Source organism: Capsicum annuum, chromosome 3 (genome assembly GCF_002878395.1).
Source record: "Capsicum annuum cultivar UCD-10X-F1 chromosome 3, UCD10Xv1.1, whole genome shotgun sequence".
Classification (NCBI taxonomy): Eukaryota; Viridiplantae; Streptophyta; class Magnoliopsida; order Solanales; family Solanaceae; genus Capsicum; species Capsicum annuum.
In genome coordinates, this window is record NC_061113.1 from 8,847,328 (window position 1) to 8,867,863 (window position 20,536).

General features: G+C 37.9%; 1 protein-coding gene across 1 annotated transcript; it reads left to right on the top strand.

Annotated features, from left to right (window-relative positions):
* The first annotated feature begins 1,034 nt into the window (after nt 1-1,034).
* Nucleotides 1,035-13,416, top strand: LOC107864577 (3-isopropylmalate dehydratase large subunit, chloroplastic). The gene is made up of 15 exons (XM_047409011.1): nt 1,035-1,376; nt 1,473-1,604; nt 2,462-2,632; nt 5,719-5,871; nt 5,977-6,045; nt 6,130-6,246; nt 6,881-6,955; nt 10,096-10,173; nt 10,257-10,352; nt 10,487-10,536; nt 11,396-11,450; nt 11,913-12,044; nt 12,409-12,456; nt 12,560-12,718; nt 13,031-13,416. The coding sequence occupies exons 1-15, from the start codon at nt 1,338-1,340 to the stop codon at nt 13,169-13,171; spliced, it is 1,515 nt and encodes a 504-aa protein (XP_047264967.1). The 5' UTR covers nt 1,035-1,337; the 3' UTR covers nt 13,172-13,416.
* The last annotated feature ends 7,120 nt before the right edge of the window (nt 13,417-20,536 follow it).

Consider the following 20,536-nt stretch of genomic DNA (forward strand, 5'->3'; position numbering starts at 1 on the left):
GGGTGAGAAGAGAGAGAAAGACACTTTTTTTCCTCCATTTTCCGTTATAGGCTAACATTTAGATCAAAGTGTAAATTTAAAAACTTGTGGGTTATTTTCAAACTTCCCAAACTTTCTTAATTCATAATAAAGTAATTGTCACCTCCACCTAATAATTAAGACTCGTGTCACCTATACCTCATTTTAAAATTCTTTTATCATGTGGCCCAAACTCCCAAGTAACATGTAAGCTATTTCTAATTTGACTTTGCTATTTGTATTTGTATAAAAAGCCAAAAAGATTTCACCTAGAAATAATTAGTTGACACAAGGAAAACATCAAAATATCATGAAGATTCAATCAACTCCAAGCAAGAAAAGCAACTAAACTATTGTTTTAAAATGGATCCTCTTTTCAACATGCATGTACTTAAAATCTCTCTCACTGTCAATGAATATACATGCAAATAGGGTATCAAATGGCTCCGTAACATCATACTTCTATTTTAATTATGTGTACGTAACAAAAATAAATAAAATCTAACAAATAATCAAAAAATATGATAGTATACTTTTCAAAGAGACGATATATCTGTATAACTCAATCTATAATCTATTGAGAGAGTCATAAAAGCTCCTGTTAGTATCAAATCAAAATGTAATAACAACTAATAATTAATTCATTAATTGTACAACCTATTTAATATTATTTGATATTAATTTACGTCTTAATGTAGGAGATATTCAGTCAAAAGTTACATTATAGGCGGCTACTTTGATCAAGAAACTGTAATAATTTTTGAAAATAAAAAACCCATACTAATCTTTTTACTGTCAAAATCTAATTGGTAAGATTATACTTTATTGATAACTTTATTTCTCCATTTCAACATTCAGCTGCTATACTAGTCACCCTTTTGTCATCCAGGGTCATTTGGTATATCGAATAAGATAAATAGGGATATTTTATGAGATTATTTTATCTCAATCAACAATGTTCATATGAGAATTGAGATAATAATCCTATCACTTTTGTATAGTTTCGAGTTTAGTTAATAGAGTACCTTATACCAAACATGGAAAGTTAATTTCAAATTTTATTCCGGATTATAATGAAAGTTGTTCGTTTTTTTAAAAAAATATTACCATACTTGTGTTGAATTCTTTAAAAATACATTATTTTGGAGGATTTGATGCTCATTCGTGATATTTTTGAAGAGTATTGGCAATATAGATCATTATAATAGTCAAGAGGAACAACATACATTGTGTCCCTATTTTACAAATGTCATACAGAATTCTTTACTATTATTCACAGAGACATTTCATAAGTTAAGGTGAATTCTCTGCTACTGGAAATGGCTTCTCTTTCCACCAACTCTACTTTTCTCAACAAGGTATGAGGATTCTTGCAAAAATCTTTTTTTTTTTTTTAATTCAAGAATTGATCAAAATCAATATAATCTAACTTTGTTTTTCTCTTTTATGTGCAGAATGTTGTGTCTTTATCTGATTTATCTCCCCTATATAAATTTCCTACTCAAAATCCGAGGAGAAGATTTTCCAAGAAAATTGTTTCTGTGATCACACAGCCAAGTTCAAGAATGCCTGCCACCACTGGCTCAGTTAGGTTTATTTTGTTTACTATTAAATCTTGTGTAGTAAAGTTTGCCTTTTTATATATCGAAGGGTGTGACCTAGTTGTCAATGAAGTAGGTATTTAGGTTCAAATCCTAGTAGAGTCAAAAACTCTTGGTGATTTCTTTCCATATGTCCTAGCATAAGTGGGTAGAGTCAGAATAACCTGACACCTGTTGCAGGTGGGAGGTGACAAGGCAACTAGTCGAGGTGTACAAAAGCTGGTACAGATATCTTGGTTATAGAAAAACACTAGGTGATTTCTTTCCATCTGCCTTAATGGTGGGAGGTGAAAGGTATCATATGGAATTAGTCGAGGAGCGCGAAAGCCGGTCCGTAAAAGAAACCACTAGGTGATCTCTTTTCGTTTGTCCTAGTCTCAGATGTAGTCTAGGAAGTCTGGGAGGTGACAAGTATCCCATAGAATTAATTGAGGTGCCCGAAAGCTGGTCCGTAAAAGAAACCACGAGGTGATCTCTTTTCGTTTGTCCTAGTCTCGTAAGTAGTCTAGAAAGTTTGGGAGGTGACAAGTATCCCATAGAATTAGTTGAGTTGCCCGAAAGCTGGCCAAGACACTACGATTTAGAAAAAGAAAAAACTAGGTTGTTTCTTTCCATTTGTTATAGTCTTGGTGGACGAAGTTGTCTGATACTGGTGTTGGTGGGAGGTGACAGGTATCTTTGTAGAACTAGTCGAGGTGCATGAAAGTTAATCCTCGAGACCACGATTATTAAAACCCAAAAAGTTTCCCTTTTTATATTTGGGGAATAAAATGGTAAACTTCCCCATATAGCTCAATTGTACTTGATTTTTGTGATTGTGAAATTTTGGGGTTCTTTTTTAGGTGAAGAGTTGGATGACTACGACTGAGAAGTTGCTGGCTAAAAATTCTGAGAAGCTTCATGTGGTTCCAGGTGAGAATTTGTGGGTCAACGTTGATGTTTTGATGACCCATGACATTAGTGGTCCTGGTGCTATTGGAGTATTTAAAAGAGAATTTGGAGAAAATGCCAAGGTATGCTAAAATAGCTATATTGTTGAATTCAAGTTGTGTTTAGTTATTGTTGTTATAAATGGGAGATTTATTTATTTATTGTTAATTTTGGGGTAGGGAGTAGAGGAAATGAGGGAGGGAATTACAAGGTGGGGAATCGAACCCCCACCAACTAGGTGAAAGTTCAAACAGTCAACGAACTGAACTATCAAGATTCTCGGTTAGAGATTTATGTTAATGGAGTTTGTGGAGTTTTGAATTTATGAACATTCACAATTGACGAAAATGATGGAAACTTCACTGTATAAACAAGAGCAAGTTAGAGTTTGATTCGTCCCAAGATTCGATATAATATCTTACTCCTCATTCTGGAAAATTTGTGTGACAAGTCGAAGCAAAAGGATTCGTATCTTCTACTTGTGACACCTCTATCTTTCTTAGAATCATTCATGTCTTAGTAACTCGAACTCCCAAGTGTTGGGTTTTCAGTCTTTCTTTTTCCCTTTCGATGTGGATAAATAAATATCCTCTTTGGACCGGTCCACATTTATATTTGGCCCATTCTTTAATAGATTTTTTAGGTTTTGATTTGGTAGTTAGTGGAGATTTTGAAAGAGCAGCCATTTTCAACATTCTTGAGCCGAGGATCTATCAAAAACTGTATCTCTACCTTTGAGGTAAGGGTGAGGTTTGTGTACTCTCAATCCTCCGTAGACCCCATTTTTGTGGGTCTACACCGGGTATGTTGTTGTTGTAGCCATTTTAAACACAACATTAAGAGAAAGCGTGCAGATTTTTCTTCTGGAAAATCAGCTATGGCAGCCACCTTTAAACTTTGATTCCCGTTTCATTTCTTATCGGATTAATCTGAAATTTGAATGAGTGATCCCAACATCTTGATCTTCGACTAAAAATTGGCATAGAACAATTTGAAATCTTGTAGCTTCAGATTTTGGGCCGTGAAAAGTGGCTGCAAATTTGGAAATTTATCAATCTTCTCTTATTTGGTTGTTATTCTTGTTGTTGTTGTTTCTCTGTGTTTGACATTGATGTTGTAGAGATTTTGGAGAACTTTTGTAACTCTCTCATTTTTACTCTTCACGTTAAAGAGTTTTTTCCACATTTAATCATGATGTATCTCGCATTTGATTTATTTGTCTTGCCATATTTATCTTATTGGTTATTATAGCTGCTGCCTAGACTTATTAAGCTTGTTTTTGAGCTCGCCTATTCATTCAAATAGATTGGGGAGGTTTAGACTTAGATATTCTTCTCTCATTTCCTTGTCGTTGTACTTAGTAGCAGGGTTTGTGGTTATCGTTATTGTTGATTGTCTATTTGAATGATCGAGGGAGATATGAGCAAAATGGTGTATTTAAATGGTAGTAAATTATCACATTTGGAAAGATAAGATGAAAGATTTTCTATTTGTCGAAAAAATGCATTTACCTGTGTCTGCTTCTAGTAAACCCGAATATATGAATGATGAGAATTGAGAATTTGATCATTTACAAGTTTGAGGATATCCACAAACCAGTAAATGCTCAAATTCCCAACCTCATCATCCATAGACTCAGGTTCACTAGAAGTAAACACACGAGAGTGCTTTTTCTTGACAAATAAAAGATCTTTCATCTTATCTTTCCAAGTGTGATAAACACTACCATTTAGACACACCATCTTGCTCATATTTGCCCCCATCATTCAAATGGACAATCAACATTAACGATAACTTCAAACTCTGACCACTTTGTTGTAAAAAAACTAGACATGACAAAGTAACAATGGAAAATACCCAAGTCTAATCTTCCCTAATCTATATGAACCAAGAGGCAACCCCAAACACAAGTGTAAATAGGTATAGACAACAACTATAATAGCCAACAAGATGAATATCACTAGACAAATAAATCAAAGGAGAGACACTAATATTTAACATAGAAAAATCTCTTCAATGCGAAGAGTTTAAAACCACCAGACAAAAACTCCACTATATCATTTTCTGAGTTACAAAAGTTCTCCAAAATGGATACAGCATCAATGTAAAACATGGAGCAACAAGAATAACAATCAAACAAGATAAAATTGGAAGAAAATTACCAAAAAGGCAGCTGCTGAGCACGGGCCAAATATCTGGAGCTACATGACTCCAAATCATGCTCTATTAGCTTCCAATCAATGATCAAGGTGTTGGGAACACTCTGTTCAAATCTCAGTATGTCCAAATTTAGAGAAGATGTTGGTGATGGCTTAATTCGAAGAACAATGAAGGTGATGGTTGTGCTGCTAAATTTGAAAAAGAAGAAGGTCATAGTAGTTATAATGGAGAAAATTTACCTGAAAACACGAATATTGGTGATGAAAATGGCTGTCAAGGGAAGAGAGAAATTAACAAGTGATATTAGAGTGAAAACTTTCATATTTGGCTAATCCTTTTTCTTGGAGAAAAAGGTTTTGGACTTCTATAAATTAAGCCTCATTCCTTCTCATTTGGTAGCATCCATGAGTGTTACCAAATGAGAAGGAATATTTAGGGAAAGAATTTGCGAGAAAAAGATAATCTTTAGGGCTTTAGGGGAAGAATTTGTGAGACACGAGTGTTACCTTGTCACTTATGTGAGCCTCTTTTTCTTTCTCATGAGTGCATGTTGTGAGGTTATATCTCTATAGCGGATTGGTCATCTTCGCATGTGGATGTAGGTCGATTGCCAAACCAGGTTAAATCATTGTCTCTTTTGGTATATGATTTATCATCTTTCGAGGTTTGCTTTGTTAGCTTCCACATGACACCTTTTTATTTCGATCGTAACACCAAACTCATGGTAGAAAGAGTACTAGCATTCTACTCATGTCTACTTGAGTTTCGTATCATCTAGGAATGTAGAATTTGTGCCGTAACTTAGTTATACAATGCACCCTATGATGGAACATCTGCACAGGAAAAGTCATTCATAGTTGAGGTACTGGGAATAGCTGATGCAGAGTACCATGCGTTTCTAAAATTCTTATCCAGTAAAAAACTCACTTGAATGGAGGTTGATTTTCTTATTGAACACTTCTATGGCTCTAATAATGCCAGGGATCTTTTGTTTTCTTCAATATCTTAGGTCTGGGATCGTGAAAAGGTAGTGGTCATACCTGATCACTATATTTTCACAGCTGATGAACGAGCAAACCGTAATGTGGATACTCTGAGGGACTTCTGCAATGGGCAAAATATTAAGTACTTTTATGACATTAAGGACCTCGGAAACTTCCAGGTATGCCATTCAGTATAATCACTTACCAGCACGCTATGGGTGTCTCTGAGTTTTTTATCATTTTATAGTAGTTGCTAAAACATAGTAGACTGAATCTGTTGACAGGCTAATCCAGATTACAAAGGAGTGTGCCACATTGCTCTTGCCCAAGAAGGTCACTGCAGACCAGGAGAGGTGAAGTTTGTGCTAGACATGCGAAGATCCTAATATGTCTTGTCCTTCAATCTACTTCTTCTGACTTTGTAGGTTTTTCTGCAGGTTTTGGTAGGTACAGACTCACATACATGTACTGCAGGAGCGTTCGGGCAATTTGCATCTGGAATTGGAAATACTGATGCAGGTTTTGTGCTAGGTACTGGAAAGATTTTGCTCAAGGTATGTAACTGCTTTGTTTTTCGTACAATAGGAAATTCCTAATTATGGACCGTAAAACTCTTCTAGCAAGAGGAGCACTTTCTTTGGATGGTTATGATAATATACTCCATTAACTCGCTTATGGATCTCATGCATACGCATGATTGCTTTCATTTGGGAAGGCAGATTATGTTATATTTTCCCAACAGGTGAGGAGACTTGCTAAAAAATTGCTTTTTAGTGCATAGGCTCAAAATTTCCGTCGAGACACATAACAGTTGAAAACAAATCAATTAAGACACGTATCAGTTAGCTAGTGGTATGTCCTGATAGCTTGGATCTCGAGAGTAAAGCTTTCAAGCTATGCTACACGTAAAATGGTGCAGTCATTGGCATCCTGAGACCACATCCCTTTGACTCGTATACCACTTATTGAGTACAAGTAGAAAAGAAGGATATATACCTGTCATGATAATCTCAAATTTGAATCAATTTAGCATGTAGCTGACATGTATGGTATGTATTATCTACCTAAAGTTTTAAACGGTGACATCATTAAAGGAGGCAATCCCATTGAAATGTTTAATATTAAATTCTTTGGATCCCTGTGTTTCGGGTTCCTGCAGCTCTCACATACATTTACTGTGAAACACAGGTTCCTCCAACTATCAGATTTGTATTGGATGGTGAAATTCCCAATTACATACTAGCTAAGGATTTGATTTTGCAAGTGAGTTCTTCAGGCAGCCTCTTAATATTTTCTTTCCTTTCCCCTTCTGAAAATACTAGGAACTGCTACGTGCATGCTGATATGTATAACACTCAGGATATAAGTACTATGTATATCTGCTTAATGTGTTAAATTAGACAAATAATTACTACATTTTACGTGCATGCTTATGTGTATAGCGCTCAGGATATAAATACCATGTATATCTACTTAATATGTTATATTTGACAAGTAATTATATTTTCTTGTATATTTATACCGTTAAATATAACATGCTAATGTAAAAGATTTGTGTTCGGAAAATAAAGTAAGATTTACTGGTGATGTCCTATGTAAATTGCTTCAAGTTCCACCAAGTTACTGGCGATGCAAGCCTTTTCAATTTGAGCAGATGCTTCATTTTTTTGGTATATATTAATTGGCTTCCCTAAAGCTCCAAGTTAGATGAAGATTATGAGGTTTTATCTATGTACAACAACAACAACAAACCTAGTATATTCCCACATAGTGGGGCCTGGAGAATGTATAGTGTACGCCGTCCATACCACTACCTCAAAAGAGGTAGAGAGGCTGTTTCCGATAGACCCCCGGCTCAAGATAAAAGGCAGTATACCGAAGCATCCAAAGCATAGAACATGATAAAATAATATAGGTACGACATCCACAAAAATTTTACATTACCACACAAAGGACACCGAAGTCCACCTAATTATTGACTACTACTCATCCACACCCTTAGCCCTCTATCCTAATGCTTCTCCTCCATATCTTCCTATCCAGGGTCATGTTCTCCGTCAGCTGTAACTGCTCCATGTCACGTTTAATCACTTCTCTCCAGTATTTCTTCGGTCCATCCCTACCCCGCTTGAAACCATCCAAGGCCAACCTCTCACACCTACGAACTGGGACATCCGTGCCCCTCCTCATCACATGACCAAACCATCTCAACCTCACTTCCCGCATTTTATCCTCCACTGACACCACTCCCACCTTCTCCCGAATAATTTCATTCCTAACCCTGTCGGCCCTTGTGAATCCACACATCCAACGCAACATCCTCACTTCCGCCACCTTCAATTTTCGGATATGAGAATTCTTAACCGGCCAACACTCCGCTCCATACAACATAGCAGGCCGGACTGCAACTCTATTGAATTTGCCTTTCAGCTTGGGGGCACCTTCTTATCGTATAAAATTCTCGAAGCGAGCATCTATTTCATCCAACCTGCCCCAATACGGTAAGAGACATCCTCATCTATCTCTCCATTTTCCTGAATCATAGACTCGAGATACTTAAAACTATCCCTCTTGCAAACCGCCTGAGAATCCAACTTCACTACCACCTCCTCCTCTTGCCTCGAGTCACTAAACTTGCACTCCAAGTACTCCGTCTTGGTCTTACTCAACCTGAAACCTTTAGCCTCCAGGGTTTGTTTCCAAACCTCCAGCTTATCATTAACCCCTTGTGGCGACTCATTAAGCAAAATTATATCATCCGCGAAAAGCATACACCAAGGCACCTCGCCTTGTATATTCCGCGTCAGCACATCCATCACCTAAGTGAATAAAAACGGACTAAGAGTTTATCCCTGATGCAACCCTGTCAAGACCGGAAAATGCTCTGAATCTCCTCCCACTATCCTTACCCGAGTCTTCACTCCCTCATACATGTCTTTAATCGCTCTGATGTACGCTACCGGGACCCCCCTCGCCTCCAAGCATCTCCCAAGAACCACTCTAGGGACCTTGTCATAGGCCTTTTCCAAGTCAATAAACACCATGTGAAGGTCCCTTTTCCTCTTTCTATACTGCTCTACCAGTCTCCGCACAAGGTGAATTGCCTCAGTCGTGGAACGGCCAGGCATAAAACCAAATTGATTCTCCGAAATAGACACAATCTTCCTTAACCTCCGCTCCACCACCATCTCCCAAATCTTCATCGTGTGACTCAACAACTTAATACCCCGGTAGTTGTTGCAACTCTGAATGTCACCCTTGTTCTTATATAAAGGAATCATCGTGCTCCATCTCCACGCCTCAGACATCTTTACTGACTTGAAAATATTATTAAACAAGTTGGTCAGCCACCTCAACCCTGACCCGCTAGAGAACTTTCAAAAATCTACCAGAATCTCGTCAGGCTCCATCGCCCTGCCCCTTCGCATCTTGCGAATAGACTCACTGACCCTTTCTACCTTAAAACGCCGATAAAGCCAAAGTCGCGACACACCCCGGAATGCTCCAACTCCTCTAACACACGACCTCTGTCCCCCTCATCATTCAAGAGCTTATGAAAATATGACTGCCATCTTTTCTTAATGAGGGTGTCTTCCACCAGAACTCTGTCATCCTCCCCCTTAATGCACTTCACCTGGTCCAGATCACGACCCTTCAGCTCCCTAACCTTGGCAAGCCTAAACAACCTCTTCTCCCCGTCTTTCTCGTCTAACCCCTTATACAAACTCTCAAACGCTGCTGACTTAGCAGCCGTGACTGCTAACTTAGCCTCCTTTTTAGCTAACTTGTACTCTTCCCTGCTCACCCGCTTCTCTTCTTCATCCTTACTTTCAACTAACTTAGCATAAGCCGCCTTCTTCGTCTCCATCTTCTTCTTAACTTCTTTATTCCACCACCAATCCCCCCAATACCGGCCAGACCAGCCCCTCAAAACACCCAACACCTCTCTAGCCGACTCCCTGATGCAACCAGTAGCCCTATCCCACATACTGTCCACGTCCCCCCTGCACTCCTACACCCCCATCCCCTCCAACTTCACCCCTATCTCCAAAGCACCAACCGGAGTCAGACTGCCCCACCTAACCCTAAGCTGACCCTCCCTCCTCGCCTCATCTTGCCCTTCTTGATAACCCAGTCCATCACCAGGAGTCTATGCTGAGTCGCAAGACTAGAGTTTTGACTATCTATAGAATTAATTTGACTATTTATCCTAATTGAGACCACTTTGTATATGATTATTGCGCTTAATTTATTCGAAGGTAGTCTAGAGTTTTACACATATATAGAGCATAGATTTGAGATAAATTATGAATCATGCATCATTTCTTGTTAAATTTAGCATCTTTGTTGGTTTCATCAAGTTTCAGAATTCATTAGATATCATTGTTCAATTGACATCCCAGGTCATTGGTGAAATTTCTGTAGCTGGTGCAACGTATAAAACAATGGAATTTGTCGGTACTGCTGTTGAAAGTTTAACAGTAAGTTTGTTGACTTCTCATTGGAAGTAACCGAGTTACATTACTCCGACTTATTAATATCTCCATGTGTTCATTTTCTAAAGATGGAAGAGAGAATGACGTTATGCAATATGGTTATTGAAGCTGGCGGAAAGAATGGTGTTATTCCAGCTGATAAAACAACATATGACTACCTTAAGGTAAGTGACAGGTCCAATTCAGCGTATAATAAAACGTCTGACTAGATGTCGTAATTACTCCCTTCAGTTGCTTGGTTGAGTGAAATACGGTCAGTTCTCTTGCTAATGAACATCTTTGTGTGTTCTGAACACAGGACAAGACTACTGTGCATTATGAACCTGTCTACGGTGATGGGAAAGCCAGGTATGCAAAACAAAAGACAATGGTATATAACTACCTGTGTTTTTTCTGTAAGCATTACATGTCTCCAATTTCATTTATGAAGGAGAGCCTTGGAGCAACAGTAAAATGGTCTCCGGGTTACCTGTAGGTCAGGGGTTCAAACCGTGGAATCGGTCATTGATGCTTGCATCACGGCAGACTGTCTATATCACACTCCCTTAGGGTGCAGCCCATCCCCAGCCCTGCGGGAACACAGGATGCTTCGTGAACCGGGCTGCTCTTTTATTAGGGAAAAAAGTGTGTATTTGGGCTTCCTACCCCTTCCCTAGTTTCTCTGGTTTCACCTGCTAGAGCACTTTCATGATCGTATCCTTTTTGCATCAATCTGAATTCTGAATAAAGTTGTGGTTACCAACTTGATTCTCGTGACCACCAGTAAAGCATTATAATCAACTATGCTTGAGCATTCATGTAAACAATGTCCTTTTATGCATTTATCTTCTCTTCCATCTTTCTCATTTCATTTGTTGTTGATATACACAAGAGATTCATACTGAGGATATTTCTCAGATATTCTGAGAAAATTTGTCGCAGATTTATTCGCAACAGTACTGTTAGAGTCTGGAAAACAGTTGAACAAGTTAGGTTCAGTCTTAAAAAGCAGTGTCCATTATTCAACCTTAGTTTACTAAGATTCAGTTGAAATTCTGGATTTTGTCATTTTTCATTCTATCATGTGACATTCAAAAAGACAAGATGTACCTGAGGGGCCTTTTTCGCTCAGAAGTTTGCTTAAACTTGGATGATGCATCATAGCTTTGTTGAAGAAATTACTTGGCATGTCTACTATGATGATATTTATGATTGCCATAAATTCCAGATTTTTTGCGGAGTACCATTTTGACATCTCAAAGTTGGAGCCCTTAGTAGCAAAGGTGGGTCATAATACTTTTTTGACATATACGTCATAAGTGTCTTGTTTGTCTATATGATCTTCAATATTTATATTTTTTTCTTTTATGACTTGGAGCCTTGGAGTAATTGGTAAAGTTGATGCCATGTGACCCGGAGGTCACGGGTTCAAGCCTTGGAAATAGCCTCTGGCAGAAATGCAAGGTAAGGCTGTGTACAATATACCCTTGTGGTGGAGCCCTTCCCCGGACCCTGTGCATAGCGGGAGCTTTAGTGCACCGGGCTGCCCTTTTTAGGAGTTTTCCAAATTTCCCTACAAATAAAGATGAAGTACTTTCTATCTTCTCGTTAACTCTCTTTCCTGCTGGTAGCACATGAAAGAAAATGTTGCTTTTCTGATGTTCAACAAACACTTCATTGTAAAAACACCATAGACTTATTTAAGTCAGCTTGAAATAGCCTAATTTTTTTAATGTACTCTTCAGCCTCATTCTCCTGATAATCGTGCTTTGGCAAGAGAATGCAAAGATGTCGAGATTGACAGAGTATATATTGGATCTTGTACCGGTGGAAAAACAGAGGACTTCATGGCGGCTGCCAAAGTTTTTCTAGCATCAGTAAGATGATATCTCTTTCTCAAACTTTCACTATGCCTATGAAAAGTATGTCTATTCTGTTTATATGCCTAACTTGCTGTTGATGCACAAGAGGCCCCAAAATGCATATCTTGTACTTTGCCAACTAGATCATATTCCTTTGATTTATAGTTGAATAAGCATTTTGTGCTTAAAATGATGCTTGTGACGGAAGCTTGGGATGTGATATTTCTCCAACTTTTCCAGACCATCTTCGAAAAATTGAACAGACCTTCCGGAACAATGCCGGTTTTATAAGGGCAGCCAATTCTTTTTACCATATATATCTGTAAAATTTTGTTGCTTGTTGCATCTTTGTGGCTAACGGAGTTTTGCATCATTGTAGGGAAAGAAGGTGAAAGTTCCAACATTTCTCGTTCCTGCTACTCAGAAGGTTTGTGCTCTTACGTCTTCTTCTTTTAGATTTGGACTCACCTTTATCCAAAATGAACGTTATGGTGTTGTACCATATGATGCAAAAATTTGCAATGTTTCAGGTCTGGATGGATTTATATACTCTCCCAGTTCCAGAATCTGGAGGTAAAACATGTTCACAGATTTTCGAGGATGCTGGATGTGATACACCGGCAAGTCCTAGTTGTGGTGCGTGTATGGGTGGCCCTAGAGACACTCATGCTCGGTTGAACGAACCTCAGGCAAGTTTCACTTTTTTTAGTAGTAAAAAGTTGTTATGATTACCAATCTTGCATTTCTTTTTCTGAACCCCATTAGAATTTTTAGCCTCGCACCGCTACATTGTACGATTTCGCCCAAATAAGGAAAAAAAATCAACTAGTTTAAGATTGAGATGTAGTTGATTGATGGATTGATCGAATGTTCTTATAAGATTAGCTCATTTTGGTTATGGCTAGTTGTTTAAGTTACTTATATTAACAACAAAGTGGAAGTTTATCGCGCTATTGCAATGTGGAACATCTTTGAGCTGAACAAACAATTTGACTTTGCAGGTCTGTGTCTCAACCACAAACAGAAACTTCCCGGGACGAATGGGTCATAAGGAAGGTCAAATTTATCTTGCATCTCCATATACAGCTGCAGCATCAGCATTAACTGGTCACGTTACTGATCCCCAAGAGTTTCTGCAGTAACATGCTTGATTATTCATCTTAAAACTCGCTTAAGCTTGAACGTTTGTTCGTATTCCTTAGGGGACTTTTGTGCTTCAATAAAATAAGATTGACAAAATGCAGGTTTCTCTAGTTCTCTACTTCTCTTAGCTGTAGTTACATTCATTTACTCGTGGAAAGTAAAAAGACTAATGTGTCATCTAAAAGATTAATGTCTCAATATTTCCCTAATGTTAAGGGTATGTCTACTCAAGATGTTGGTTTAATTGACATCTTTAAATCCCCCCCGCCCTCACCGGCTTAATGTCGATCCAAAAGTAATTGGTAACTTAGTTGAATGAAGAAAAGGAGCTGCTACTCCAAAGGTCAATATTATGTTGTTGACAGGATAAGACTTCTGTGCCTTGTGAACCTGTTTACAGTGATGGAGGAGCAGGTATTCATCACTGTATACATAATCCTTATGTGTCATAATTTGAATAGACTATCATTCTAGTGTGCCTTTCCTGGGTTGGAGTAACTTGTAAAGTTGCTGCCATGTGACCTGAAGGTCACGGGTTCAAGCCATGGAAACAATCTCTTGCAAAAATGCTAAGGTAAAGCTGTGTATAATAAACACTTGTGGTTCGACCATTTCTTGGACTCCGTGCATAGTGGAAGCTTTAGTGCACCGGGCTACCCTTTCATTTCGGCCTAGTGTGCATTTTTATGTGTTTGTCTTGGTCTGAATTACTTAATACTTGAAGTACCACTACATTCAATATATTTTGCAAAATCTTGAGTGAAAAGAATCACTTGATAATATCACAGGGCACAAAGAGGATAGAAGAGGAAGATAAACATTTAAGCTCACTTCATAATATGTTGAAAAACTTCTCTTACACACCGCTACTAAAGGGGCTTTTATAGGAGTTAATAGAGCCTTCTAGAATAACACCTATTAAGTACTTTCACACGCATAATTGAATCTAAGCACATTGATACCATAATAGTATACCTAGATAAAACAAAAGATCATGCACCTAGAGTAACACATTTAAGTTTTCTATTGCAACATACCCTCTTAAACTGAAGTTTACTATTGCAACATGCTCGTTGTGTACGCTTTCACAACTATAAGGAATCCATTCTCCATACCTCGCAACTTGCTAGGCACATGCCTGTAATGTGTTACCACGGTTCCCTTGTCCAAAGCCTCCTCCGCTGGCCACGACCACCATGGGCAGCAGTGCCACGTCCCGAGCCCTGCTGTCCACCTGCATTATGCTCACCGGCCCCTTCAGTGTCAGCAGCATCAGCTCCGGGTCGTTGTACACCATCAGCTCCACCTGCCTGGCGTGATGCCACACCATGTGCAGCCTCTTGAGTTGATACATCCACCAATCTGGCAACATCGACCTCAGAAAGTCCTCGCACAGCTGCAGTCCTGACAGCGCATCCACCGAATGTTGCAAGCTAAGCAGCACGATCAACAACTATCTTCTCAACACCACCAGTCGTACGCTCACCAGCCTCTTTAGTGTCAGCAGCATCAGTTCCAAGTCGTTGCACACCATCAGCTCCACCTGCCTGACATGATGCCACACCATGTGCAGCCGCTTGAGCTGATACATCCACCAATCTGGCAACATCGGCCTTAGAAAGTCCACGCACAGCAGCTGTCCTGACAGCAGATGCACCGAATGTTGCAGCCTGAGCGGCAACTCCCAACGACTCACTAACCTTCACGTCTCTGGTAGGACCATCAACAACCATCTTCTCAACACCATCAGAGTTGAACACGACAGTGCAACTTGTCCCAGGAAGGGCTGAACTATAAAAGGCCCTGCGTCCCAGTTTGAGCTCATCAGCTTGCGGATTCAATTCTGTGTCCAACATGTGCTTAATGTCGATATCATACTCACCCAACACCAACGATATGAATTTACTCTCCTCTAAGGTAAGGCTGTCAATGCACACCTCACCCAGTGGATTGCACCTATTATACCTAACCTTACGTAATGTGTCACCAACTCCCATCACCCAAGCATATGCTTTGATCATCTGATACTGTTTCAAAATGCCATTGAGCCGTTGAGTAGATTCAAAGTCAAAGTTTCTCAACTCATGCACCACAGCCCAGTTTCTCAACCCATGCACCACAGCCCATGTAGTGTTCCTACTAGCTGAGTAAGGCAAAGAATGCAGTAGTAGTGGTCTGAGAAATGAAGTCTCACCACTTCTTATACGATGTGCCATTTTAACAACCATGTCCTTCAGCTTTCCTACGAAAGACACTGGCATGATACAGTTTTTTATTCCATACCACTCCAGCAGCAAGGAGTTGTCCTCCTGAATATCTGACCCCAACCCGTAATTCAGTAGATTCAAGACAACGGATCGTTCAAAGTACCATCAAAAGGGCAACCTAGATTTACAAAATAACCTGATTCTTCTATGAAGTTGTAGGCACCGAACTGTTCTATTAAGTTGTAGCAACTCATTCGTAACATGTTACTCAACAAGTAGTCCACAACCACACACTTACTAGTAGCATAGTACCCACTGTTTCTCAGTACGACAGGGAACTGTGCATCCAAACTGTCAACAGCAGTGCTAATACTACAGCTTCGAGGATAACTCACGGTGAAGCACGTCTGATTCCCCCATTGTGAGACATCACGCAACATCCCAGGTACCCCACGGAAGTCTCCTATCACCTCGCGTAAATCATCAAGGGCATGAAACTTGATTGCAATATTCAGCAGGTTCATCCACTTCATATCAGGACTACCATACTCCATGTTCTGTGGGAGTTGGTAATTTATATCGTCTGATATAAACGTAACATTATCTTTGGACATTTTTATATTATTGTAAATGTTTGCTGGCCTATACCGCCTTGTTGGAAACTCACAGGACATCTCAACCAGCAGAGCCACCTCATTCGGTGAAAAATGAGCCACATCAATAACAATGTCTTCCATCATCAACAGGTTCAATTTAGAATCTGGTGACACACCAGCAACCAACTCTGCTGTGGTATAGTTGTACCTGTACGAATAGACATCTGATATGACAGCTAAGTTATATGCCATCAACATGAGATATCCCTTCAAGAACATGTGGCTCATGTCTGGTTTTCGCGCAGGCTTCTCACAGACAAATGTCATAGGTATGCCCGTTAAGCTGGCAGGTTGTATACCCGCCACAGCCATCTTCATTTTTTTACACAACGGGGCATTGTTAAGCACTTCCAACCCAGGCCTGCCAGAGCAGGCGACTCGCCTTCCCATGGGTTTCAGCTCAATTGTATGCTCCATCAAGAATGTCTCGTCATAGACTTTCGTTGATGAGAGATCCCCATTCCAGCGTCCACTCAGTCTATGCTTCGCTAAAGAAGTGGAGTTCAATTTGAATCCAAACAGCATGTCTGGACAACGAAACTTGTCTGCTGTAGCAACTTCACTCAACAAGTTCATCTCACCAATGCCAATTGTAGCATTCAAGTCGATATCAGACCTCCCACCTTTAGCTCCTGTCTGCCTGTAGATCTCCTCGTGATTTTGTGCCTCCGGGACACTCTCCATAAAGTCGAAGACATTCTTAAACTTAGACATCTTCCTACCAAACACAAATCAAGCAGTGATCAACAGTTGACAGTTGCAGCTTCCTTAATTCAAATGCTTATAAACCTTTAAACATGTTATGCCTGGCAGGGTTTATATAAGTGCTAATAGCCTTTTAGAATTAGACCTATTTGAGTACTTTCTTCACCCTTGAATCTAATCACATTGATATCATAAACGTTACCTAGAGAATACAAAAGATCATGCACAGATAACTGAACGACATGTTACTAAGAATCTAGAAATTTTGGTTTACAAGTAAAAGGGCAGCCTGGTACACGAAGCAACCCATAATCTGTAGGCCACGTGGAGACAATTTAAACGTTTTATTCCAAGTTTCCTCTTCATAGATGAAATTGGAGATACATGCTGCTTAGGTAATAACATGAATATTTATATATGAATGTATTTGGTATTGAGAATGAAGAAGCTTCTCAACTTGAAAAGACTTGTATAACTTGAAGCAACTAAGAGAGACCATCACTTTTTTGTAACTCAAATCTTTTACATTAGCATGTGATAGAACAACAACATACCCAGTGTAGATCCATCAAATCGGGTCTGGGGAAGGTAGAGTGTACGCAGACCTTACGTCATCTACCTTAGAGGTGAGGTAGAGAGGTTGTTTCCAACAGATTCCGGTTCAAAAGAAAAACAGTCTAGAAATAGACATAATGAAAGTACAAGAGACAATAATTAGTAACAAAAACGAATAGTAGCAGAATAGTACTACAACAAAATAATACTACAAACGAACTATACAAAACAATAGATAGTAAAACAAGAAACTATAAGATGCTTGTATCAGGTATATATCATCCTTCTTTACTAATGAATCAACGGGATGTGGTCTCAGGGTGCAAAGCTTGACAACGTTTACCCTCAAGATCCAAGCTATGATCACGAAATAACACTAGTTACTTCCCCGTTCATTTTTACTTGTTCAGTATACTAAAGATAATTGTTCGAATTTATTTATTCAATTTGAAAAACTAATAAATAATTTATCATTTTGTATTTATTTTACTCATGTTATTAAATCCTATATTCATTTCTTAACTTTGTCGATTTATAATTAATATGGGTGATATAGTAAAATTATTCTTTTGTTTATTGTTTCTTAAAGGTATGTCAAGTCAAATATGAACAAGTAACGATGGATGGAGGAAGTAACTTATATGTGTCTTAATTGATTGTTATCTACTTCCTCCATTTTAAAATAGTCGATCCTCGTTGACATGACAATCTCCTTAAGAAAATATTTTTAAGGATTTATTTTATCAAATTAATCTTATTAATTATGATTTAAAAATATAATTTTAAGTTTATACACTTTATTTAGACATTTAATAAAAGTATTAATACTAAAAGAATATAATCTAATTTATTGATTTCATAAAGGTAAAATTAAATTGAAATAAATATTTTTTAAAAAGAAATTAGCAATTTTAAAACGGAGGAAGTAAAAATATACACCATAGCTGGTTAATTTATATGACAGATGTATAAGGTAAACCATGGGCTAAATGAAATTTTTTTTTTGTATAAATAACATAAATACCAACTCTTTTTGAGAGTAGTTACACTCTCTCCCATTTTTTTAATTATTTTATCCTCTCTCCCTATTAATATACATAACATAGCCGACATATACATAGCATTTTGTGTATATGTTGAAATTTTTGTAATATGTTTAGGGAGTTGAGATTTTTTGTAATATTAAAAACATAAGTTGTGTATTTATATAATTTTTAGTTTCTTTTTATGGGTACCATAAATGAAATTGGTTTTGCAGACTTGCCTCACATATACTCAGAAACAAAAGTGTTATAGTAGTAGGTAACCTTCATGATCTTTTTGAGATAATTTGGAATTTCTTTTTTGGGTACCATAAATGAAATTGGTCCTGCAGACTTGCCTCACATATATATCAGAGATAAAAGTGTTATAGTAGTAGGTAACTTTCATGATCTTTTTGAGATAATTTGGAAGTGACACATAATATAGTTGGTGACTGAGATCTGAACTCAGATAGTTTCATCATTGGGTAGGGCTCCTATTGTTGGGAAAAAGTGGAGAAAAAAGTAACAAAGCACAATGTATAGCGCATGAGATGTATAAAATACTTTAAGAACCTCCTAGAAACACTATGCAAATAAAAAAGCTTAATTATAGTTACTACTAATTTTATTGATGGGAGTTTTGGAGTAACAGATCAAGTTGTTGTCATTTGATGAGGAGCTTACGGGTTCAAGCCTTTCGGTAAAAATGCAAGGTAATGCTACATATAATATACCCTTGTGGTGGGGTCCTTCTTCGGACACCGCACATAGCAGTAGTTTTAATACACCGAACAATTCTGTTTTTTATATATATAATTAGCATTTCCTCCATCCCATTTTATGTGTCGTCATTTCTTTTTTGGTCCGTTCTAAAAAGAATGTCACATTTCCTTATTTGGTAATTATTTAATGGCATCATTCCCATTTTAACCTTAGTGGGTCCTACTTATTTAAGAAAAGACAATTAAAAAGTAAACATTAAGAGGGACAATTTTATAAACTTTACAAAGTCATCACTTATTTCTTAAACTCAGTGTCCGGTCAAATGACGACACATAAAATGGGATGAAGGTAATACTAATTTTATCTCTTAGTATAAGGAAAGTCTTGAAATTACGATAAAGATGTTTTTGTATGGCTTATAGGTTATAAATTTGAGTGGTTGATGCTTACGTTAGAATAAACTATGTAATACATATCGCACCCTTTTCAGACATAGCCTTTTCTTGAATCTTACGTCAACGTTAAATGTTTTGTACATCGAATTGTCTTTTTATGAAGTATTACTATGCTCTCTGAATGTATCTCTTGACGATTGTATATTAAAATGTTACTTCCTCCGTTCACTATTACTTGTCATTGTTTTGCTTCTCGAGGTCAACATGCATGACTTTGATCATTATTTTAATATGATAAGGATTGCAACTTATTGTATCTTTGGTATAATTTTCGACTATTTCAATTTAAAACATTAAATTATACATTTTAAAATATTAAAATTTCATACTTTTGACCTTGAAAAGTGAAACGATGATAAATAAAAATGAACAGAGGAAGTATTTATTTGTTGCATATATTGAGTTTGAGCAAACGAATGTTTTAAACTAAATGTGAAAGATCGTTATATTGTGTATTTATTGATTCGACGTAAATATCAAATATGGCTACACTTTACAATACTTATCTTTGTCTCCTCAAGGACCCCACAAGGAGTATTGGAATACAGTTGCCACTTGATCAATGAAATAATTATGTTTAGAATGAAAAACATTAGTCATAATTAGAATTAGTGTCATCATTAGAATATAAAGTTATATACAGTGTAGTATTTGTTTTTTTTAGCATTCCAACCTTATCTGAACTACTAGATGATTAGACAAACAAAAACATAAATACTTGTGTTTAGGAGGAAATAATATATTTTACATGAAAAATAAATACTAATAAGGAAGGAGCAAATTCTGATGAAACATAAAATCAATGCAGAAAAGCCACAAGTACATGCAGACAAAAGTAGTTATTGATAAAATGACACTCTAACCCCATCCCCCACCCCACCCCCACCTCACCCTAACTTGACCTACGTACAAGGAGGGAGGGTTAGAGATTACTCCCACTTTCACCCCCACCCCCACGCTACCCTAACTTGACCTATGGCACAAAGAGGGTGGGGGAGGGGCGGGGGGGGGGGGGGGGGGGGGGGGGGGGGGGGGGGG